General features: G+C 45.5%; 1 protein-coding gene across 1 annotated transcript in view; it reads right to left on the minus strand.

Annotated features, from left to right (window-relative positions):
• The window catches only part of ABCC8 (ATP binding cassette subfamily C member 8), a 166,353-nt gene that overhangs the window by 9,834 nt on the left and 128,589 nt on the right, over positions 1-27,930 (minus strand). Inside the window, exons 28-35 of the mRNA XM_066583718.1 lie at positions 20,901-21,058; positions 20,180-20,272; positions 1,593-1,695; positions 1,394-1,498; positions 1,065-1,185; positions 861-991; positions 712-790; positions 20-128 (exon numbers count right to left, since the gene is read on the minus strand). Coding sequence (XP_066439815.1) covers positions 20-128; positions 712-790; positions 861-991; positions 1,065-1,185; positions 1,394-1,498; positions 1,593-1,695; positions 20,180-20,272; positions 20,901-21,058 — 899 coding nt within the window. The remainder of the gene's footprint in view (positions 1-19; positions 129-711; positions 791-860; positions 992-1,064; positions 1,186-1,393; positions 1,499-1,592; positions 1,696-20,179; positions 20,273-20,900; positions 21,059-27,930) is intronic.

Raw genomic sequence — 27,930 nt, forward strand, 5'->3', positions numbered from 1 at the left:
GTTGGGCATCTATGGCTACCTTATGCTGCCGCTGAATAATATGGGGTCCTGGAGGATGATGGAGAGGCGCGATCGCAGCGTCTGCAGCGGAAGCTTAGCAATATCTATCCCATCAATGACGATCCGTCCTGGAAGAGGAAAGCAAAGAGAAACTAGTAAGATGGAGGTATCATCATATGTTACATGTATGGAAAAAGGAGGCTGGTCATAAGGGTGGCACAGACCACCCCCTGTTACTTACAACCAGCCTGTATATCATGTCTGAGAGGTAGTCACAGCCCCGCCCCTGCTGATGACATCACTGATATAATGTGGTAGTCACAGCCCCGCCCCCTGCTGATGACATCACTGATATAATGTGGTAGTCACAGCCCCGCCCCCTGCTGATGACATCAGTGATATAATGTGGTAGTCACAGCCCCGCCCCCTGATGACGACCTCACTGATATAATAAGGGTAGTCACAGCCCCACCCCCTGTTACTTACAACCAGCCTGTATATCATGTCTGAGAAATAGTCACAGCCCCACCCCCTGCTGCTGACATCACTGATATAATGAGGTAGTCACAGCCCCACCCCTACTGATGACATCACAGATATAATGAATGGTAGTAACAGCCCCGCCCCCTGGTGGTGACATCACAGATATAATTACGCTGCATCCTCCTGGACTATTGTGCCGCCGCTGCAGTAATGATATGTTGATCTCACCCTGGAACGTGTCTACCATCCTGAAGAACGCCAGCGAGAAGGAGGATTTCCCGCTTCCTGTTCTCCCACAAATCCCGATCTGTGGAGAGAGATGATGAGTTGGGAGGAGCAGTCATGTTCTACAGTACCCCCAATCAGACTCCTCCCACCTTCTGTCCTGGAGTGATGTGGGCATTCACGTGCTTCAGGACTGGTTTCAGCATGCTGTCGTATCGCACGCTCAGATTCTGGATCTGGATCTCACCGCTCTCCGGCCAGTTCTGTGGGATCTGGGAAGCAGCTGAATGGGGAGAGCGCTCATTAATTATTCATGATCTGGTCATGTGACTGCGAGGACTAATGCCGACACTCACATAGGAGCCCCTTGTAGTTCTCCGACTCGGTCTTCAGGAGGCTGTTAATCCTCTTCACGGCTCCCAGCTGGATCTCCATGTCGGAGAGGTTGCGCACCATCCAGTTCAGGTAGTTGGAGACCTGCAAGGCATGGCGGCCATATTAACGTCCTCAGGACGGGAGATATAAGGCTCTGACCGCGTTCACGCCAATCACAGACACACGAGACACATTGTGCATGTACACCACTGCCACACAGGCACCGATACAGCACCACCCGTACAATGCCACACATGTGGGGGTCACTACCGCCCGCCCCCCCAGTCGTCACCCCAGAATGAGCATCTACCATCAGAGCGTAAGTGAGTCCGAGCCCGACCAATCCAGATGGCAGCGGAGAGTTAGTGATTGAGGCGACAGCGGCAACCAGAACGACACAAGCTCCAATGTACTCCTGCGACAAGAAGGTGGCGGAGATATACACAGTAATATTAAGGACCCCCATCACTACTTCTCCCACCACCCTCATCATCTCTCTTGTGACTCACCATGCGCACCTCCAGCCATCGGTTGGCCGCTGTGAGGAACAGGGACGCAATGTTGTTGGAGTCTGTGAGTTCTAGAAGTTTCTGTCTGAATCTGTTCTCATACCTGGGACACAAAAATCACAAATTCTCACCGCAGCCAAAATGGGAGACCACGGTGGACAGACAAATGGAACAAGTCACTGCTACATCAAGTGTCTGCAGCAGAACACCTCATCACCAGACATCTACCAGATGCGGACACCTCATCACCAGACATCTCATCACCTACTGGACCCAGACAAATACCAAACCCAGACAACTCATCACCAGACACCTATCGGACTAAGACACCTCATCACCCGTACACCTCTTCACCAGATACCTACCAGATGCAACACCTCATCACCAGACACCTACAGGACATGAACACCTCATCACCCGACACCTACTGGACCCAGACGCCTCATCACCAGACATCTACCGGACGCGGACACCTCATCACCAGACATCTCATCACCTACTGGACCCAGACAAATACCAAACCCAGACAACTCATCACCAGACACCTATCGGACCAAGACACCTCATCACCTAGACACCTCTTCACCAGATACCTATCAGACGCAACACCTCATCACCAGACACCTACCGGACATGAACACCTCATCACCCGACACCTACTGGACCCAGACGCCTCATCACCAGAAATCTACCGGACACGGACACCTCATCACCAGACATCTACCAGACATGGACACCTTATCACCGACTGGAACCAGACAAATACCAAACCCAGAACCTGATCACCAGACACCTACCGGACCAAGACACCCCTGATCACCCGGACACCTCTTCACCAGATACCTACCTGACGCGAAAACCTCATCACCAGACACCTACCGATCCCAGACACCTCATCACCAGACATCTACGGACGTAGACAACTCATCACCAGGCACCTACCGGACACGGACACCTCATCACTACACATCTACTGGACATGGACACCTCATCACCAGACACTTCATCACCAGAAACCTACCGGACACGGACACCTCATCACCAGACACCTACCAGACCCAGACACCTCATCACCAGACACCTACCGGACGCAGACACCTCATCACCAGACATCTACTGGACATGGACACCTTATCACTCGGACACCTCATCACCTACTGGACCCAGACAAATACCAAACCCAGACACCTCATCACAAGACATCTACTGGACATAGACACCTCATCCCCTACTGGACCCAGACAAATACCAAACCCAGACACCTCTTCACCAGATACCTACCAGACACGGACACCTCATCACCAGACACCTTTCGGACCAATACAACTCATCACCTGGAAAAATACCAAACCCAGACACCTCATTACCAGACACCTAACAGATACGGACACCAACTGGACACAGACACATCACCAGACACCTACCAGACCAAGACAACTCATTACCTGGATAAATACCAAACCCAGACACCATATCACCCAGACACCTTCCGGACACAGACACCATTATCACCAGACACCGAGCGGACCCAGACACCTACCGGACCAAGATAGCTCATCATCCAGACAAATACCAAACCCAGACACCTACCAGATGCAGACACCTCATCACCAGACACCAACTGGACCTAGACACCTCATCACCAGACACCTACCAGACCAAGACAACTCACCGCCAGACACCTACCGGACCAAGGCAACTCATTACCTGGATAAATAGCCAACCCAGACACCTTATTACCCAGACACATTCCGGACGTGGACACCAGTATCACCAGACACCAGACCCAGACACCTCCATAACCAGACACCTACCGGACCAAGACAACTCATCACCCAGACAAATACCAAACCCAGAAACTTACCAGAAGCGGACACCTCATCACTAGACACCAACCGGACCCAGACACCTCATCACCAGGCACCTACTGGATCAGGGCAACTCATCACTCAGACAAATACCGAACCCAGACACCTACCAGACACGGACACCTCGTCACCAGAAACCAACTGGACCTGAATACCACATCACCAGACACCTACCAGACCAAGACAACTCATCGCCAGACACCTACCGGACCAAGGCAACTCATCACCTGGACAAATACCAAACCCAGACACCTACCAGAAGGTAGAACTCATCACCAGACACCTACCGTATGTGGACACCTCGTAACCCGGACACCTCATCACCAGAAACCTACTGCACCTGGACACCTTATCACCCAGACACCTACTGGACCCAGACACCTCATCACCTAGACACATACCGGACCAAGACACCTGATCACCAGACACCTACCGGACGTGGCCCCCTAATCACCAGACACCTAACGGACCCAGAAACCTCATCACCCAGACAAATACCAAACAGAGACACCTCATCATCCAGACAACTCCTCACCAGACACCTACATCTCTGAGACACCTCATCACCAGACAGCTAACAGACGCAGACACCTCATCACCAGACACCTACCGGACCCAGAGACCTCATTACCCAGATACATTCCAGACCCAGACAGCTCATCACCAGACCTCACCTCACATCTATACGTATATACTGAGGAGAATCTACCTCAAATCTACATGTATATACAGTGGAGAATCTACCTCACCTCTCCGTGTATATACTGAGCAGAATCTACCTCACCTCTATGTGTATATACTGAGGAGAATCTACCTCACCTCTATGTGTATATACTGAGGAGAATCTACCTCACCTCTATGTGTATATACTGAGGAGAATCAATCTCACCTCTGTGTGTATATACTGAGGAGAATGTACCTCACCTCTATGGGTATATACTGAGGAGAATCTACCTCCCCTCTGTGTGTATATACTGAGGAGAATCTACCTCCCCTCTGTGTGTATATACTGAGGGGAATCTACCTCAGCTCTATGTGTATATACTGAGGAGAATCGACCTCACCTCTGTGTGTATATACTGAGGAGAATCTACCTCTCCTCTATGTGTATATACTGAGGAGAATCTACCTCTCATCTATGTGTATATACTGAGGAGAATCTACCTCCCCTCTATGTGTATATACTGAGGAGAAACTACCTCACCTCTGTGTGCATATACTGAGGAGAATCTACCTCACCTCTATGTGTCTATATACTGAGGAGAAGCTACCTGCCCTCTATGTATATATACTGAGCAGAATCTACCTCACCTCTATGTGTCTATATACTGAGGAGAATCTACCTCACCTCTATGTGTATATACTGAGGAGAATCTATGTCACCTATATGTGTATATACTGAGGAGAATCTACCTCACCTCTGTATGTATATACTGAGGAGAATGTACCTCACCTCTCTGTGTATATACTGAGGAGAATCTACCTCCTCTCTATGTGTATATACTGTGGAGAATCTACCAGCCCTCTCTATGTTTATATACTGAGGAGAATCTACCTCCCCTCTATGTGTATATACTGAGGAGAATCAATCTCACCTCTGTGTGTATATACTGAGGAGAATGTACCTCACCTCTATGGGTATATACTGAGGAGAATCTACCTCCCTTCTGTGTGTATATACTGAGGAGAAACTACCTCAGGTCTATGTGTATATACTGAGGAGAATCGACCTCACCTCTGTGTGTATATACTGAGGAGAATCTACCTCTCCTCTATGTATATATACTGAGGAGAATCTACCTCTCATCTATGTGTATATACTGAGGAGAATCTACCTCCCCTCTATGTGTATATACTGAGGAGAAACTACCTCACCTCTGTGTGCATATACTGAGGAGAATCTACCTCACCTCTGTGTGTATATACTGAGGAGAATCTACCTCCCCTCTATGTGTATATACTGAGGAGAATCAATCTCACCTCTGTGTGTATATACTGACGAGAATGTACCTCACCTCTATGGGTATATACTGAGGAGAATCTACCTCCCCTCTGTGTGTATATACTGAGGAGAATCTACCTCCCTTCTGTGTGTATATACTGAGGAGAATCTACCTCCCCTCTATGTGTATATACTGAGGAGAATCAATCTCACCTCTGTGTGTATATACTGAGGAGAATAGACCTCAACTCTGTGTGTATATACTGAGGAGAATCTACCTCACCTCTATGTGTATATACTGAGGAGAATCTACCTCCCCTCTGTGTGTATATAGAGGAGAATCTACCTCACCTCTATGTGTATATACTGAGGAGAATCTACCTCTCATCCATGTGTATATACTGAGGAGAATCTACCTCCCCTCTATGTGTATATACTGAGGAGAAACTACCTCACCTCTGTGTGCATATACTGAGAGAAATATACCCAACCTTTATTTGTATATACTGAGAAGAATCTACCTCACCTCTATGTGTATATACTGAGGAGAATCTACCTCCCCTCTATGTGTATATACCGAGGAGAATCTACCTCCCCTCTCTATGTTTATATACTGAGGAGAATCTACCTCACCTCTGTGTGTATATAGAGGAGAATCTACCTCACCTCTATGTGTATATACTGAGGAGAATCCACCTCACCTTTATGTGTATATACTGAGGAGAATCTACCTTACCTCTATGTGTATATACTGAGGAGAATCTACCTCCCCTCTGTGTGTATATACTGAGGAGAATCTACCTCACCTCTATGTGTATATACTGAGGAGAATCTACCTCACCTCTATGTGTATATACTGAGGAGAATCCACCTCACCTCTATGTGTATATACTGAGCAGAATCTACCTTACCTCTATGTGTATATACTGAGGAGAATCTACCTCCCCTCTGTGTGTATATACTGAGGAGAATCTACCTCACCTCTATGTGTATATACTGAGGAGAAGCTACCTGCCCTCTATGTATATATACTGAGGAGAATCTACCTCACCTCTATGTGTATATACTGAGAAGAAGCTACCTGCCCTCTATGTATATATACTGAGGAGAATCTACCTCACCTCTATGTGTATATACTGAGGAGAAGCTACCTGCCCTCTATGTATATATACTGAGGAGAATCTACCTCACCTCTATGTGTCTATATACTGAGGAGAAGCTACCTGCCCTCTATGTATATATACTGAGCAGAATCTACCTCACCTCTATGTGTCTATATACTGAGGAGAATCTACCTCACCTCTATGTGTATATACTGAGGAGAATCTATCTCACCTATATGTGTATATACTGAGGAGAATCTACCTTACCTCTATGTGTATATACTGAGGAGAATCGACTTCACCTCTATGTGTATATAGTGAGGAGAATCTACCTCCCGTCTATGTGTATATACTGAGGAGAATCTACCTCCCCTCTTAGTGTATATCCTGAGGAGAATCTACCTCACCTCTCTGTGTATATACTGAGGAGAATCTATCTCACTTCTGTGTGTGTATATACTGAGGGGAATCTACCTCACCTCTGTGTGTGTATATACTGAGGAGAATCTACCTCCCCTCTGTGTGTATATACTGAGGAGAATCTACCTTACCTCTATGTGTATATACTGAAGAGAATCTACCTCACTTCTCCCCAGTATATACACATAGAGGTGAGGTAGATTCTCCTCAGTATATACACATAGAGGGGAGGTAGTTTCTCCTCAGTATATACACATAGAGAGGAGGTAGATTTTCCTCAGGATATACACACAGAGGTGAGATAGAGTCTCCTCAGTTTATACACAGAGAGGTGAGGTAGATTCTCCTCAGGATATACACACACAGAGGTGAGGTAGATTCCCCTCAGTATATACACACACAGAAGTGAGATAATCTACCTCACCTCTGTGTGTGTATATACTGAGGAGAATCTACCTCCCCTCTGTGTGTATATACTGAGGAGAATCTACCTTACCTCTATGTGTATATACTGAAGAGAATCTACCTCACTTCTCCCCAGTATATACACATAGAGGTGAGGTAGATTCTCCTCAGTATATACACATAGAGGGGAGGTAGTTTCTCCTCAGTATATACACATAGAGAGGAGGTAGATTCTCCTCAGGATATACACACAGAGGTGAGATAGAGTCTCCTCAGTTTATACACAGAGAGGTGAGGTAGATTCTCCTCAGGATATACACTGTGTATAAACTGAGGAGAATCTATCTCACCTCTGTGTGTATATCCTGAGGAGAATCTACCTCCTCTCTATGTGTATATACTGAGGAGAAACTACCTCCCCTCTATGTGTATATACTGAGGAGAATCTATCTCACCTCTGTGTGTATATACTGAGGAGAATCTATCTCACCTCTGTGTGTATATACTGAGGAGAATGTACCTCACCACTATGTGTATATACTGAGGAGAATCGACCTCCCCTCTGTGTGTATATCCTGAGGAGAATCTACCTCCTCTCTATGTGTATATACTGAGGAGAAACTACCTCCCCTCTATGTGTATATACTGAGGAGAATCTATCTCACCTCTGTGTGTATATACTGAGGAGAATCTATCTCACCTCTATGTGTATATACTGAGGAGAATCTACATCCCCTCTATGTGTATATACTGAGAAGAATCTACCTCACCTCTATGTGTATATACTGAGGAGAATCTACCTCCCCTCTATGTGTGTATATACTGAGGAGAATGTACCTCACCTCTGTGTGTATATACTGAGGAGAATGTACCTCACCTCTCTGTGTATATACTGAGGAGAATCTACCTCCTCTCTATGTGTGTATACTGTGGAGAATCTACCAGCCCTCACTATGTTTATATACTGAGGAGAATCTACCTCCCCTCTATGTGTATATACTGAGGAGAATCAATCTCACCTCTGTGTGTATATACTGACGAGAATGTACCTCACCTCTATGGGTATATACTGAGGAGAATCTACCTCCCCTCTGTGTGTATATACTGAGGAGAATCTACCTCCCTTCTGTGTGTATATACTGAGGAGAATCTACCTCCCCTCTATGTGTATATACTGAGGAGAATCAATCTCACCTCTGTGTGTATATACTGAGGAGAATAGACCTCAACTCTGTGTGTATATACTGAGGAGAATCTACCTCACCTCTATGTGTATATACTGAGGAGAATCTACCTCCCCTCTGTGTGTATATAGAGGAGAATCTACCTCACCTCTATGTGTATATACTGAGGAGAATCTACCTCTCATCTATGTGTATATACTGAGGAGAATCTACCTCCCCTCTATGTGTATATACTGAGGAGAAACTACCTCACCTCTGTGTGCATATACTGAGAGAAATATACCCAACCTTTATTTGTATATACTGAGAAGAATCTACCTCACCTCTATGTGTATATACTGAGGAGAATCTACCTCCCCTCTATGTGTATATACCGAGGAGAATCTACCTCCCCTCTATGTTTATATACTGAGGAGAATCTACCTCCCCTCTGTGTGTATATAGAGGAGAATCTACCTCACCTCTATGTGTATATACTGAGGAGAATCCACCTCACCTCTATGTGTATATACTGAGGAGAATCTACCTTACCTCTATGTGTATATACTGAGGAGAATCTACCTTACCTCTATGTGTATATACTGAGGAGAATCTACCTCCCCTCTGTGTGTATATACTGAGAAGAATCTACCTCACCTCTATGTGTATATACTGAGGAGAATCTACCTCACCTCTATGTGCATATACTGAGGAGAATCCACCTCACCTCTATGTGTATATACTGAGCAGAATCTACCTCACCTCAATGTGTATATACTGAGGAGAATCTTCCTCCCCTCTGTGTGTATATACTGAGGAGAATCTACCTCACCTCTCTGTGTATATACTGAGGAGAATCTACCTCCTCTCTATGTGTATATACTGAGGAGAATCTACCTACCCTCTCTATGTTTATATACTGAGGAGAATCTACCTCACCTCTATGTGTATATACTGAGAAGAATCTACCTGACCTCTATGTGTGTATATACTGAGGAGAATCTACCTCCCCTCTGTGTGTATATAGAGGAGAATTTACCTCACCTCTATGTGTATATACTGAGGAGAATCCACCTCACCTCTATGTGTATATACTGAGGAGAATCTACCTCACGTCTATGTGTATATACTGAGCAGAATCTACCTCACCTCTATGTGTATATACAGAGGAGAATCTACCTCACCTCTATGTGTATATACTGAGGAGAATCTACCTCACCTCTATGTGTATATACTGAGGAGAATCTACCTCCTCTCTATGTGTATATACTAAGGAGAAACTACCTCCCCTCTATGTGTATATACTGAGGAGAAGCTCCCTGCCCTCTATGTATTTATACTGAGGAGAATCTATCTCACCTATATGTGTATATACTGAGGAGAAGCTACCTGCCCTCTATGTATATATACTGAGGAGAATCTACCTCACCTCTATGTGTCTATATACTGAGGAGAAGCTACCTGCCCTCTATGTATATATACTGAGCAGAATCTACCTCACCTCTATGTGTCTATATACTGAGGAGAATCTACCTCACCTCTATGTGTATATACTGAGGCGAATATACCCAACCTTTATGTGTATATACTGAGAAGAATCTACCTCACCTCTATGTGTATATACTGAGGAGAATCTACCTCCCCTCTATGTGTATATACTGAGGAGAATCTACCTCCCCTCTTAGGTGAAGTAGATTCTCCTCAGGATATACACTAAGAGGTGAGGTAGATTCTCCTCAGTATATACACATAGAAGTGAGATAGATTCTCCTCAGTATATACACAGAGAGGTGAAGTAGATTCTCCTCAGGATATACACTCTCTGTGTATATACTGAGGAGAATCTATCTCACTTCTATGTGTATATACTGAGGAGAATCTACCTCACCTCTTAGTGTATATCCTGAGAAGAATCTACCTCACCTCTCTGTGTATATACTGAGGAGAATCTATCTCACCTCTGTGTGTATATACTGAGAAGAATGTACCTCACCTCTATTTGTATATACTGAGGAGAATCTAGCTCACCTCTCTGTGTATATACTAAGGAGATTCTACTTCACCTCTTAGTGTATATACTGAGGAGAATCTACCTCCCCTGTGTGTGTATATACTGAGGAGAATCTACTTCACCTCTATGTGTGTATATACTGAGGAGAATCTACCTCACCTTTGTGTGTATATACTGAGGAGAATCTACCTCACCTCTATGTGTATATGCTGAGGAGAATCTACCTCACCTCTATGTGTATATGCTGAGGAGAATCTACCTCACCTCTATGTGTGTATATACTGAGGGGAATCTACCTCACCTCTGTGTGTGTATATACTGAGGAGAATCTATCTCACCTCTATGTGTATATACTAAGGAGAATCTACCTCCCCTCTATGTGTATATACTGAGGAGAATCTACCTCACCTCTCTGTGTATAAACTGAGGAGAATCTATCTCACCTCTATGTGTATATACTGAGGAGAATCTACCTCACCTCTATGTGTATATACTGAGGAGAATCTACCCCACCTGTATTTGTATATACTGAGGAGAATCTACCTCCCCTCTATGTGTATAAACTGAGGAGAATCTACCTCCCCTCTTAGTGTATATCCTGAGGAGAATCTACCTCACCTCTCTGTGTATAAACTGAGGAGAATCTATCTCACCTCTGTGTGTATATACTGAGGAGAAACTACCTCCCCTTTATGTGTATATACTGAGGAGAATCTACCTCCCCTCTATGTGTATATACTGAGGAGAATCTATCTCAGCTCTGTGTGTATATACTGAGGAGAATGTACCTCATCTTTGTGTGTATATACTGAGGAGAATCTACCTCTCCTCTTTGTGTATATACTGAGGAGAATCTACATCCCCTCTATGTGTATATACTGAGGAGAAACTACCTCACCTCTGTGTGTATATACTGAGGCGATAAAGGTTGGGTATAATGTGTATATACTGAGGAGAATCTACCTCCTCTCTATGTGTATATACTGTGGAGAATCTACCACCCCTCTCTATGTTTATATACTGAGGAGAATCTACCTCACCTCTATGTGTATATACTGAGGAGAATCTACCTCTCCTTTGTGTGTATATACTGAGGAGAATCGACCTCACCTCTGTGTGTATATACTGAGGCGATTATACCCAACCTTTATGTGTATATACTGAGGAGAATGTACCTCACCTCTGTGTGTATATACTGAGGAGAATCTACCTCCTCTCTATGTGTATATACTGTGGAGAATCTACCTCCCCTCTCTATGTTTATATACTGAGGAGAATCTACCTCACCTCTATGTGTATATACTGAGGAGAATCTACCTCTCCTTTGTGTGTATATACTGAGGAGAATCGACCTCACCTCTGTGTGTATATACTGAGGAGAATCTACCTCTCCTCTATGTGTATAAACTGAGGAGAATCTACCTCCCCTCTATGTGTATATACTGAGGAGAATCTACCTCCCCTCTATGTGTATATACTGAGGAGAATCAATCTCACCTCTGTGTGTATATACTGAGGAGAATGTACCTCACCTCTGTGGGTATATACTGAGGAGAATCTACCTCAGCTCTATGTGTATATACTGAGGAGAATCTACCTCCACTTTGTGTGTATATACTGAGGAGAATCGACCTCACCTCTGTGTGTATATACTGAGGAGAATCTACCTCTCCTCTATGTGTATATACTGATGAGAATCTACCTCTCATCTATGTGTATATACTGAGGAGAATCTACCTCCCCTCTATGTGTATATACTGAGGAGAAACTACCTCACCTCTGTGTGTATATACTGAGGAGAATCTACCGCACCTCTGTGTGTATATACTGAGGCGAATATACCCAACCTTTATGTGTATATACTGAGAAGAATCTACCTACCCTCTATCTGTATAAACTGAGGAGAATCTACCTCCCCTCTATGTGTATATACCAAGGAGAATCTACCTCCCCTCTCTATTTTTATATACTGAGGAGAATCTACCTCACCTCTGTGTGTATATACTGAGGAGAATCTACCTCACCTCTATGTGTATATACTGAGGAGAATCTACCTCACCTCTGTGTGTATATAGAGGAGACTCTACCTCACCTCTATGTGTATATACTGAGGAGAATCCACCTCACCTCTATGTGTATATACTGAGGAGAATCTACCTCACCTCTGTGTGTATATACTGAGGAGAATCTACCTCCTCTCTATGTGTATATACTGAGGAGAATCTACCTCCCCTCTCTATGTTTATATACTAAGGAGAATCTACCTCACCTCTATGTGTATATACTCAGAAGAATCTACCTGACCTCTATGTGTGTATATACTGAGGAGAATCTACCTCCCCTCTGTGTGTATATAGAGGAGAATTTACCTCACCTCTCTGTGTATATACTGAGGAGAATCCACCTCACCTCTATGTGTATATACTGAGGAGAATCTACCTCACGTCTATGTGTAAATACTGAGCAGAATCTACCTCACCTCTATGTGTATATACAGAGGAGAATCTACCGCACCTCTATGTGTATATACTGAGGAGAATCTACCTCACCTCTATGTGTATATACTGAGGAGAATCTACCTCTCATCTATGTGGATATACTGAGGAGAATCTACCTCCCCTCTATGTGTATATACTGAGGAGAAACTACCTCACCTCTGTGTGTATATACTGAGGCGAATATACCCAACCTTTATGTGTATATACTGAGAAGAATCTACCTACCCTCTATCTGTATAAACTGAGGAGAATCTACCTCCCCTCTGTGTGTATATACTGAGAAGAATGTACCTCACCTCTATTTGTATATACTGAGGAGAATCTACCTCACCTCTATGTGTATATACTAAGGAGATTCTACCTCACCTCTTAGTGTATATACTGAGGAGAATCTACCTCACCTTTGTGTGTATATACTGAGGAGAATCTACCTCACCTCTATGTGTATATACTGAGGAGAATCTACTTCACCTCTATGTGTGTATACACTGAGGAGAATCTACCTCACCTTTGTGTGTATATACTGAGGAGAATCTACCTCACCTCTATGTGTATATGCTGAGGAGAATCTACCTCAGCTCTATGTGTGTATATACTGAGGGGAATCTACCTCACCTCTGTGTGTGTATATACTGAGGAGAATCTATCTCACCTCTATGTGTATATACTGAGGAGAATCTACCTTACCTCTATGTGTATATACTGAGGAGAATCTACCTCACTTCTCCCCAGTATATACACATAGAGGTGAGGTAGATTCTCCTCAGTATATACACATAGAGGTGAGGTAGATTCTCCTCAGTATATACACAGAGGTGAGATAGATTCTACTCAGTATATACACATAGAGGGGAGGTAGATTCTCCTCAGTATATACACATATACCTCACCTCTATGTGTCTATATACTGAGGAGAATCTACCTCACCTCTAAGTGTATATACTGAGGAGAATCTATCTCACCTATATGTGTATATACTGAGGAGAATCTACCTTACCTCTATGTGTATATACTGAGGAGAATCGACTTCACCTCTATGTGTATAAAGTGAGGAGAATCTACCTCCCCTCTATGTGTATATACTGAGGAGAATCTACCTCCCCTCTTAGTGTATATCCTGAGGAGAATCTACCTCACCTCTCTGTGTATATACTGAGGAGAATCTATCTCACTTCTGTGTGTATATACTGAGGAGAATCTACCTCACCTCTTAGTGTATATCCTGAGAAGAATCTACCTCCCCTCTAAGAGGAGAGGTAGATTCTCCTCAGTATATACACAGAGAGGTGAGGTAGATTCTCCTCAGTATATACACAGAGAGGTAAGGTAGATTCTCCTCAGTATATACAAATTGAGGTGAGGTACATTCTTCTCAGTATATACACACAGAGGTGAGATAGATTCTCCTCAGTATATACACAGAGGTGAAATAGATTCTACTCAGTATATACACATAGAGGGGAGGTAGATTCTCCTCAGTATCTACACATAGAGGAGAGGTAGATTCTCCTCAGTATATACACAGAGTTGAGATAGATTCTCCTCAGTATATACACATAGAGGGGAGGTAGATTCTCCTCAGTATATACACGTATACCTCACTTCTATGTGTATATACTGAGGAGAATCTACCTCCCCTCTATGTGTATATACTGAGGAGAATCTACCTCCCCTCTCTGTGTATAAACTGAGGAGAATCTATCTCACCTCTGTGTGTATATACTGAGGAGAATCTACCTCACCTCTTAGTGTATATCCTGAGGAGAATCTACCTCACCTCTCTGTGTATAAACTGAGGAGAATCTATCTCACCTCTGTGTGTATAAATTGAGGATAATCTACCTGCCCTCTTAGTGTATATCCTGAGGAGAATCTACCTCACCTCTCTGTGTATAAACTGAGGAGAATCTATCTCACCTCTGTGTGTATATACTGAGGAGAATCTACCTCCCCTCTATGTGTATAAACTGAGGAGAATCTACCTCCCCTCTGTGTGTATATACTGAGGAGAATCTACCTCAGCTCTATGTGTATATACTGAGGAGAATCTACCTCATCTTTGTGTGTATATACTGAGGAGAATCTACCTCTCCTCTATGTGTATACACTGAGGAGAATCTACATCCCCTTTCTGTGTATATACTGAGGAGAATCTACCTCCTCTCTATGTGTATATACTGAGGAGAATCTACTTCCCCTATATGTGTATATACTGAGGAGAAACTACCTCACCTCTGTGTGTATATACTGAGGAGAATCTACCTCACCTCTGTGTGTATATACTGAGGCGAATATACCCAACCTTTATGTGTATATACTGAGAAGAATCTACCTCACCTCTATGTGTATATACTGAGGAGAATCTACCTCACCTCTATGTGTATATACTGAGGAGAATCTAACTCCCCTCTGTGCGTATATAGAGGAGAATCTACCTCACCTCTATGTGTATATACTGAGCAGAATCTACCTCACCTCTATGTGTATATACTGAGGAGAATCTACCTCACCTCTCTATGTTTATATACTAAGGAGAATCTACCTCACCTCTATGTGTATATACTCAGAAGAATCTACCTGACCTCTATGTGTGTATATACTGAGGAGAATCTAACTCCCCTCTGTGCGTATATAGAGGAGAATTTACCTCACCTCTATGTGTATATACTGAGGAGAATCCACCTCACCTCTATGTGTATATACTGAGGAGAATCTACCTCCCCTCTATGTGCATATACTGAGGAGAATCTACCTCACCTCTATGTGTGTATACTGAGGAGAATCTACCTCACCTCTATGTGTATATAGAGGAGAATCTACCTCACCTCTCTGTGTATATACTGAGGAGAATCTAGCTCACCTCTATGTGTATATACTGAGGAGAAACTACCTCCCCTCTATGTGTATATACTGAGGAGAAACTACCTCCCCTCTATGTGTATATACTGAGGAGAAACTACCTCCCCTCTATGTGTATATACTGAGGAGAATCTACCTCCCCTCTATGTGTATATACTGAGGAGAATCTATCTCACCTCTGTGTGTATAAACTGAGGAGAATGTACCTCACCTCTATGGGTATATACTGAGGAGAATCTACCTTCCCTCTGTGTGTATATACTGAGGAGAATCTACCTCACCTCTATGTGTATATACTCAGGAGAATCCACCTCACCTCTATGTGTATATACTGAGGAGAATCTACCTCACGTCTATGTGTATATACTGAGGAGAATCTACCTCCCCTCTGTGTGTATATACTGAGGAGAATCTACCTCAGCTCTATGTGGATATACTGAGGAGAATCTACCTCTCCTCTATGTGTATATACTGAGGAGAATCTACCTCACCTCTGTGTGTATATACTGAGGAGAATCTACCTCACCTCTGTGTGTATATACTGAGGCGAATATACCCAACCTTTATGTGTATATACTGAGAAGAATCTACCTCACCTCTATGTGTATATACTGAGGAGAATCTACCTCCCCTCTATGTGTATATACTGAGGAGAATCTACCTCCCCTCTATGTGTATATACTGAGGAGAATCTACCTCCCCTCTATGTGTATATACTGAGGAGAATCTACCTCCCCTCTATGTGTATATACTGAGGAGAATCTACCTCCCCTCTATGTGTATATACTGAGAAGAATCTACCTCACCTCTATGTGTATATACTGAGGAGAATCTACCTCCCCTCTGTGTATATATAAAGGAGAATCTACCTCACCTTTGTGTGTATATACTGAGGAGAATCTACCTCCCCTCTATGTGTATATACCGAGGAGAATCTACCTCCCCTCTCTATGTTTATATACTGAGGAGAATCTACCTCCCCTCTGTGTATATATAGAGGAGAATCTACCTCACCACTATGTGTATATACTGAGGAGAATCCACCTCACCTCTATGTGTATATACTGAGGAGAATCTACCTCACGTCTATGTGTATATACTGAGCAGAATCTACCTTACCTCTATGTGTATATACTGAGGAGAATCTACCTCCCCTCTGTGTGTATATACTGAGGAGAATCTACCTCCCCTCTGTGTGTATATACTTAGAGAGGGGAGGTAGATTCTCCTATGTTTATATACTGGGGAGAATCTACCTCCCCTCTGTGTGTATATACTGAGGAGAATCTACCTCACCTCTATGTGTATATACTGAGGAGAATCTACCTCACCTCTCTGTGTATATACTGAGGAGAATCTACCTCCCCTCTCTATGTGTGTATATACTGAGGAGAATCTACCTCCCCTCTGTGCGTATATAGAGGAGAATTTACCTCACCTCTATGTGTATATACTGAGGAGAATCCACCTCACATCTATGTGTATATACTGAGCAGAATCTACCTCACCTCTATGTGTATATACTGAGGAGAATCTACCTCACCTCTATGTGTATATACTGAGGAGAATCTACCTCCCCTCTATGTGCATATACTGAGGAGAATCTACCTCACCTCTATGTGTGTATACTGAGGAGAATCTACCTCACCTCTATGTGTATATAGAGGAGAATCTACCTCACCTCTCTGTGTATATACTGAGGAGAATCTAGCTCACCTCTATGTGTATATACTGAGGAGAAACTACCTCCCCTCTATGTGTATATACTGAGGAGAATCTACCTCCCCTCTATGTGTATATACTGAGGAGAATCTATCTCACCTCTGTGTTTATATACTGAGGAGAATGCACCTCACCTCTATGGGTATATACTGAGGAGAATCTACCTCCCCTCTATGTGTATATACTGAGGAGAATCTACCCCACCTCTATGTGTATATACTCAGGAGAATCCACCTCACCTCTATGTGTATATACTGAGGAGAATCTACCTCACCTCTATGTGTATATACTGAGGAGAATCTACCTCACGTCTATGTGTATATACTGAGCAGAATCTACCTTACCTCTATGTGTATATACTGAGGAGAATCTACCTCACCTCTATGTGTATATACTGAGAAGAATCTACCTCCCCTCTGTGTGTATATACTGAGGAGAATCTACCTCACCTCTATGTGTATATACTGAGGAGAATCTACCTCCTCTCTATGTGTATATACTGAGGAGAATCTACCTCCCCTCTCTATGTTTATATACTGAGGAGAATCTACCTCACCTCTATGTGTATATACTGAGGAGAATCTACCTCCCCTCTGTGTGTATATAGAGGAGAATTTACCTCACCTCTATGTGTATAAGCTGAGGAGAATCCACCTCACCTCTATGTGTATATACTGAGGAGAATCTACCTCACGTCTATGTGTATATACTGAGGAGAATCTACCTTACCTCTATGTGTATATACTGAGGAGAATCTACCTCACCTCTATGTGTATATACTGAGGAGAATCTACCTCACCTCCATGTGTATATAGAGGAGAATCTACCTCACCTCTATGTGTATATACTGAGGAGAATCTACCTCACCTCCATGTGTATATGCTGAGGAGAATCTACCTCACCTCCATGTGTATATGCTGAGGAGAATCTACCTCACCTCTATGTGTATATACAGAGGAGAATCTACCTCCCCTCTGTGTGTAAATACTGAGGAGAATCTACCTCCCCTCTATGTGTATATACTGAGGAGAATCTACCTCACCTCTGTGTGTATATACTGAGGAGAATCTATATCCCCTCTATGTATATATACTGAGGAGAATCTACCTCCCCTCTAAGTATATACACACAGACTTGAGGTAGATTCTCCTCAGTATATAAACATAGAGGGGAGGTAGATTCTCCTCAGTATATACACATAGAGGTGAGGTAGATTCTTCTCAGTTTATACACACAGACGTGAGGTAGATTCTCCTCAGTATATAAACAGAGAAGAATCTACCTCACCTCTATGTGTATATACTGAGAAGAATGTACCTCACCTCTATGTGTATATACTGAGGAGAATCTACCTCCTCTCTCTGTGTATATACTGAGGAGAATCTACCTCCTCTCTATGTTTATATACTGAGGAGAATCTACCTCACCTCTGTGTGTATATACTGAGAAGAATCTACCTCACCTCTATGTGTATATACTGAGAAGAATGTACATCACCTCTATGTGTATATACTGAGGAGAATCTACCTCCCCTCTGTGTGTATATAGAGGAGAATCTGCCTCCCCTCTATGTGTATATACTGAGGAGAATCCACCTCACCTCTATGTGTATATACTGAGGAGAATCTACCTCACCTCTATGTGTATATACTGAGGAGAATCTACCTCACCTTTGTGTGTATATACTGAGGAGAATCTACCTCCCCTCTATGTGTATATACCGAGGAGAATCTACCTCCCCTCTCTATGTTTATATACTGAGGAGAATCTACCTCCCCTCTGTGTATATATAGAGGAGAATCTACCTCACCTCTATGTGTATATACTGAGGAGAATCCACCTCACCTCTATATGCATATACTGAGGAGAATCTACCTCACCTTTATGTGTATATACTGAGGAGAATCTACCTCACCTCTACGTGTATATACTGAGGAGAATCTACCTCACCTTTATGTGTATATACTGAGGAGAATCTACCTCACCTCTATGTGTATATACTGAGGAGAATCTACCTCACCTCTATGTGTATATACTGAGGAGAATCTACCTCACCTCTATGTGTATATACTGAGGAGAATCGACTTCACCTCTATGTGTATATAATGAGGGGAATCTACCTCACCTCTATGTGTATATACTGCGGGGAATCTATCTCACCTCTGTGTGTATATACTGAGGAGAATCTGCCTCACCTCTATGTGTATATACTGAGGAGAATCTACCTCACCTCTGTGTGTACATACTGAGGAGAATCTACCTCACCTCTATGTGTAAATACTGAGGAGAATCTACCTCACCTCTATGTGTAAATACTGAGGAGAATCTACCTCACCTCTCTGTGTATATACTGAGGAGAATCTACCTCACCTCTATGTGTATATACTGAGGAGAATCTACCTCACCTCTATGTGTATATACAGAGGAGAATCTACCTCACCTCTCTGTGTATATACTGAGGAGAATCTACCTCCCCTCTCTGTGGGGGGTAATAGGCGGGACTGGATGGACAGGGGCTTCTTTCGGTCTTACATACTGTGTTACTTGGACACTTCCCTCCAGATACTTCATTGAGGGTAGTCCAAGAAGTGATTACCTGAAGGCTCGTATGGTGGTGAGTCCCTCCAGCGTCTCGGAGAAGTGCGCCAGCAGGGGGAGCTGCGTGCTGTCCTCCAGCTGCTGTAGATCCCTGCAACCACAGTAATAATGCTGTGTCAGTACGTCACGAGGGGATGAAGATGATAAGACTCTGGCTGCCACCATTCTTATAACGCTGCAGCTTCCTATCACTCCTGTAGTGTTACACTTTGTGGCTTTCCACCCTTCATGTTGAGGGCAAGCTCTGTGGGCTAGTGTGCAGATGTAACCCAGCTCTGGGGGGGGGGTATAAAGCTGCAGGATGCAATGTTCTGCAGTGTTGGACCCTCATACAGCACAGCGGGGGTCACGTCCTCAGTGATTTACCCATAGTCCAGTGTGAACAGTCGTGATGTGACCACACAGCGTCACAGTGCTGGGAATGTATGCGTTTATTCCAGAACTTTCCAGACATCTGGGAGCCATGTGACCCGCCGAGCATCTACTGGGGCAGACGCATTCACTCCAAACACCAAGGACGCCGCCGGAAGCCTCAGCGTAAACATCCGGAAATTCATGCGAGTGATGAGTAATACGAAGGCAGCGGCAACCCAAAGACAAGTCACACCCGGCGCCAAGAAGCCGATGCCCCCTGGAGTCTCAGCGCAGGCTGCAGACATATCCCCAAGAAGAGGCAGCCACAGGGCGGTACCCCACCACAGACGCCAGCGCTCACATACCTGGCCGCCACGCGGAAATACTTCTGTATAAAGTAGCAGGTGATAACCAGAGGGACCAGAGAGATGAGGAAGATGGGGGTGACGTAGGAGATGACGGCCAGCGCGGACACACACAGCAGGGTGGAGCGGCTCAGACATTCCAGGGTGGCCGGGATGTGCTACGGGAAACAGAGGACATCAGACATATCACAGGTGGTGGACCCCAAGAGCATGTCCCCCATCGCCACCTGGAGGGGCGCACTGGGACAACTGAGGATATGCTCCAGGTATGCTCATCAGATGGCAATGCCAGTGGTGATCTGACACATGTGATCCTGGTGGGGATCTGACACATGTGATCCTGGCGGTGAACTGACACATGTGATCCCAGTGGTGATCTGACAAATGTGATCCTGGTGGGGATCTGACACATGTGATTCCGGTGGTGATCTGACACATGTGATCTCGGTGATGATCTAACATGTAATTCCAGTGAGGATCTGATACATGTGATGTGACACATGTGATCCCGGTTGTGATCTGACACGTATGATCCCGATGGTGATCTGACACGTGTGATCCCAGTTGTGATCGGATACATGTGATCTCGGTGATGATCTAACATGTAATTCCAGTGAGGATCTGATACATGTGATGTGACACATGTGATCCCGGTTGTGATCTGACACGTATGATCCCGATGGTGATCTGACATGTGTGATCCCAGTGGTGATCTGACACATGTGATCCCGGTGGTGATCTGACACGTGATCTCGGTGGTGATCTGACACATGTGATCCCAGTTGTGATCTGATACATGTGATCTTGGTGATGATCTAACATGTAATTCCAGTGAGGATCTGATACATGTGATCTGGCCGTGATCTGACACATGTGATCCCGGTGGTGATCTGACACATGTGATCCTAGTTTGAGCTGACACATGTGATCTTAGTGGTGATTTGACACATGTGATCCCGGTGGTAATCTGACACATGCGATCCAGGTTGTGATCTGACACATGTGATCTCATTGGTGATCTGACACTTGTGATACCGGCGGTGATCTGATACATGTGATCCAGGTGGAGATCTGACATGTCATCTCTGTGGAAATCTGATACATGTAGTCCCGGTGGTGATCTGATACATGTGATCCTGGTGGTGATCTGACACATGTGATCCTGGTTGTGATCTGACACATGTGATCCTGGTGGTGTCAGGTGATCTGACACATGTGATCCTGGTGGTGATCTGACACATGTGATCCTGGTGGTGATCTGACACATGTGATCTTGGTTGTGATCTGACACATGTGATCCCAGTGGTGATCTGACACATGTGATTCAGGTGGAGATCTGACATGTGATCCCAGTGGTAATCTGACACATGTGATCTCTGTGGTAATCTGGCACATGTGATCCCTGTGGGGATCTGACACATGAGATTCTGGTTGTGATCTGACGCATGTGATCCGGGTGGTGATCTGACACATGTGATCCTGGTGGTGATCTGACACATGTGATTCCGGAGGTGATCTGACACATGTGATCCCGGTGGTGATCTGACACATGTGATCCCGGTGGTGATCTGACACATGTGATCCCAGTGGTGATCTGACACATGTGATCCCGGTGGTGATCTGACACATGTGATCCCGGTGGTGATCTGACACATGTGATCCCGGTGGTGATCTGACACATGTGATCCCGGTGTTGATCTGACACATGTGATCCCGGTGGTGATCTGACACATGTGATCCCGGTGGTGATCTGACTCATGTGATCCCGGTGGTAATCTGACACATTTGATCCTGGTGGGGATCTGACACATGTGATCCTGGTGGGGATCTGACACATGTGATCCTGGTGGGGATCTGACACATGTGATCCTGGTGGGGATCTGACACATGTGATCCCGGTGGTGATCTGACACATGTGATCCCGGTGGTGATCTGACACATGTGATCCCGGTGGTGATCTGACACATGTGATCCCGGTGGTGATCTGACACATGTGATCCCGGTGGTAATCTGACACATGTGATCGCAGTGGTGATCTGACACATGTGATCCCAGTGGTAATCTGACACATGTGATTACAATGGTGATCTGACACATGTGATCCCGGTTGGGACCTAACACATGTGATCCCGGTGGTGATCTGACACATGTGATCCCGGTGGTGATCTGACACATGTGATCCCAGTGGTGATCTGACACGTCATCCTAGTTGTGATCTGACACATGTGATCCCGGTGGTGTCAGGTGATCTGACACATGTGATCCCAGTTGTGATCTGACACATGTGATCCCGGTGGTCATCTGACACATGTGATTCCAGTGGTGATCTGACACATGTGATTCAGGTGGAGATCTGACACATGTGATCCCAGTGGTAATCTGACACATGTGATCTCTGCGGTAATCTGGCACATGTGATCCCTGTGGGGATCTGACACATGAGATTCTGGTTGTGATCTGACGCATGTGATCCGGATGGTGATCTGAGACATGTAATCCTGGTGGTGATCTGACGCATGTGATCCGGATGGTGATCTGAGACATGTGATCCTGGTGGTGATCTGACACATGTGATTCCGGAGGTGATCTGACACATGTGATCCCGGTGGTAATCTGACACATGTGATCTCTGTGGTAATCTGGCACATGTGATCCCTGTGGGGATCTGACACATGAGATTCTGGTTGTGATCTGACGCATGTGATCCGGATGGTGATCTGAGACATGTGATCCTGGTGGTGATCTGACGCATGTGATCCGGATGGTGATCTGAGACATGTGATCCTGGTGGTGATCTGACACATGTGATTCCGGAGGTGATCTGACACATGTGATCCCGGTGGTGATCTGACACATGTGATCCCGGTGGTGATCTGACACATGTGATCCCGGTGGTGATCTGACACACGTGATCCCAGGTGGTGATCTGACACATGTGATCCCGGTGGTGATCTGACACATGTGATCCCGGTGGTGATCTGACACATGTGATCCCGGTGGTGATCTGACTCATGTGATCCCGGTGGTAATCTGACACATGTGATCCCGGTGGGGATCTGACACATGTGATCCCGGTGGGGATCTGACACATGTGATCCTGGTGGGGATCTGACACATGTGATCCTGGTGGGGATCTGACACATGTGATCCTGGTGGGGATCTGACACATGTGATCCTGTTGGGGATCTGACACATGTGATCCCGGTGGTGATCTGACACATGTGATCCCGGTGGTGATCTGACTCATGTGATCCCGGTGGTAATCTGACACATGTGATCCTGGTGGGGATCTGACACATGTGATCCAGGTGGGGATCAGACACATGTGATCCTGGTGGGGATCTGACACATGTGATCCTGGTGGGGATCTGACACATGTGATCCTGGTGGGGATCTGACACATGTGATCCTGGTGGGGATCTGACACATGTGATCCCGCTGGTGATCTGACACATGTGATCCCACTGGTGATCTGACACATGTGATCCCGGTGGTGATCTGACACATGTGATCCCGGTGGTGATCTGACACATGTGATCGCAGTGGTGAACTGACACATGTGATCCCAGTGGTAATCTGACACATGTGATTACAATGGTGATCTGACACATGTGATCCCGGTTGGGACCTAACACATGTGATCCCGGTGGTGATCTGACACATGTGATCCCGGTGGTAATCTGACACATGTGATTCCGGTGGTAATCTGACACATGTTATTCCGGTGGTGATCTGACACATGTGATCTCGGTGGTGATCTGACACATGTGATCCCAGTTGTGATCTGATACATGTGATCTCGGTGATGATCTAACATGTAATTCCAGTGAGGATCTGATACATGTGATCTGACACATGTGATCCCGGTGGTGATCTGACACATGTGATCCCAGTGGTGATCTGACACGTCATCCTAGTTGTGATCTGACACATGTGATCCCGGTGGTGTCAGGTGATCTGACACATGTGATCCCAGTTGTGATCTGACACATGTGATCCCGGTGGTGATCTGACACATGTGATCCCGGTGGTGATCTGACACATGTGATCCCGGTGGTGATCTGACACATGTGATCCCGGTGGTGATCTGACACATGTGATCCCGGTGGTGATCTGACACATGTGATCCCGGTGGTAATCTGACACATGTGATCGCAGTGGTGATCTGACACATGTGATCCCAGTGGTAATCTGACACATGTGATTACAATGGTGATCTGACACATGTGATCCCGGTTGGGACCTAACACATGTGATCCCGGTGGTGATCTGACACATGTGATCCCGGTGGTGATCTGACACATGTGATCCCAGTGGTGATCTGACACGTCATCCTAGTTGTGATCTGACACATGTGATCCCGGTGGTGTCAGGTGATCTGACACATGTGATCCCAGTTGTGATCTGACACATGTGATCCCGGTGGTGATCTGACACATGTGATTCCAGTGGTGATCTGACACATGTGATCCCGGTTGGGACCTAACACATGTGATCCCGGTGGTGATCTGACACATGTGATCCCGGTGGTAATCTGACACATGTGATTCCGGTGGTAATCTGACACATGTTATTCCGGTGGTGATCTGACACATGTGATCTCGGTGGTGATCTGACACATGTGATCCCAGTTGTGATCTGATACATGTGATCTCGGTGATGATCTAACATGTAATTCCAGTGAGGATCTGATACATGTGATCTGACACATGTGATCCCGGTGGTGATCTGACACATGTGATCCCAGTGGTGATCTGACACGTCATCCTAGTTGTGATCTGACACATGTGATCCCGGTGGTGTCAGGTGATCTGACACATGTGATCCCAGTTGTGATCTGACACATGTGATCTCGGTGATGATCTAACATGTAATTCCAGTGAGGATCTGATACATGTGATGTGACACATGTGATCCCGGTTGTGATCTGACACGTATGATCCCGGTGGTGATCTGACACGTGTGATTCTGGTGGTGATCTGACACATGTGATCCCGGTGGTGATCTGACACATGTGATCCCGGTGGTGATCTGACACATGTGATCCCGGTGGTGATCTGACACATGTGATCCCAGTGGTGATCTGACACATGTGATCCCAGTGGTGATCTGACACGTGATCCTGGTGGTTTTCTAAAACATGTGATTCCGGTGGTGATCTGACACATGTGATCTCGGTGGTTGATCTGACACGTGATCATGGTGGTGATCTGACACATGTGATCCCTGTGGTGATCTGACACATGTGATCCCTGTGTTGATCTGACACGTGATCCCGGTGGTGATCTGACACGTGATCCCGGTGGTGATCTGACATGTGTCAGATTTCCACAAAGATGACGTGTGATCCTGTTGGTTATCTGACACATGTGATCCCGGTGGTGATCTGACACATGTGATCTCGGTGGTGATCTGACACATGTGATCTCGGTGGTGATCTGACACATGTGATCCCGATGGTGATCTGACACATGTGATTCCGGTGGTGATCTGACACGTGATCATGGTGGTGATCTGACACATGTGATCCCTGTGGTGATCTGACACATGTGATCCCTGTGGTGATCTGACACATGTGATCCCTGTGGTGATCTGACACATGTGATCCCGGTGGTGATCTGACACATGTGATCCCGGTGGTGATCTGACACATGTGATTCCGGAGGTGATCTGACACATGTGATCCCGGTGGTGATCTGACACATGTGATCCCGGTGGTGATCTGACACATGTGATCCCGGTGGTGATCTGACACATGTGATCCCAGGTGGTGATCTGACACATGTGATCCCAGGTGGTGATCTGACACATGTGATCCCGGTGGTGATCTGACACATGTGATCCCGGTGGTGATCTGACACATGTGATCCCGGTGGTGATCTGACTCATGTGATCCCGGTGGTAATCTGACACATGTGATCCCGGTGGGGATCTGACACATGTGATCCTGGTGGGGATCTGACACATGTGATCCTGGTGGGGATCTGACACATGTGATCCTGGTGGGGATCTGACACATGTGATCCTGGTGGGGATCTGACACATGTGATCCCGGTGGGGATCTGACACATGTGATCCCGGTGGTGATCTGACACATGTGATCCCGGTGGTGATCTGACTCATGTGATCCCGGTGGTAATCTGACACATGTGATCCTGGTGGGGATCTGACACATGTGATCCAGGTGGGGATCAGACACATGTGATCCTGGTGGGGATCTGACACATGTGATCCTGGTGGGGATCTGACACATGTGATCCTGGTGGGGATCTGACACATGTGATCCTGGTGGGGATCTGACACATGTGATCCCGCTGGTGATCTGACACATGTGATCCCACTGGTGATCTGACACATGTGATCCCGGTGGTGATCTGACACATGTGATCCCGGTGGTGATCTGACACATGTGATCGCAGTGGTGAACTGACACATGTGATCCCAGTGGTAATCTGACACATGTGATTACAATGGTGATCTGACACATGTGATCCCGGTTGGGACCTAACACATGTGATCCCGGTGGTGATCTGACACATGTGATCCCGGTGGTAATCTGACACATGTGATTCCGGTGGTAATCTGACACATGTTATTCCGGTGGTGATCTGACACATGTGATCTCGGTGGTGATCTGACACATGTGATCCCAGTTGTGATCTGATACATGTGATCTCGGTGATGATCTAACATGTAATTCCAGTGAGGATCTGATACATGTGATCTGACACATGTGATCCCGGTGGTGATCTGACACATGTGATCCCAGTGGTGATCTGACACGTCATCCTAGTTGTGATCTGACACATGTGATCCCGGTGGTGTCAGGTGATCTGACACATGTGATCCCAGTTGTGATCTGACACATGTGATCCCGGTGGTGATCTGACACATGTGATCCCGGTGGTGATCTGACACATGTGATCCCGGTGGTGATCTGACACATGTGATCCCGGTGGTGATCTGACACATGTGATCCCGGTGGTAATCTGACACATGTGATCGCAGTGGTGATCTGACACATGTGATC

This window comes from Eleutherodactylus coqui, chromosome 11, assembly GCF_035609145.1.
Source record: "Eleutherodactylus coqui strain aEleCoq1 chromosome 11, aEleCoq1.hap1, whole genome shotgun sequence".
Lineage (NCBI taxonomy): Eukaryota > Metazoa > Chordata > Amphibia > Anura > Eleutherodactylidae > Eleutherodactylus > Eleutherodactylus coqui.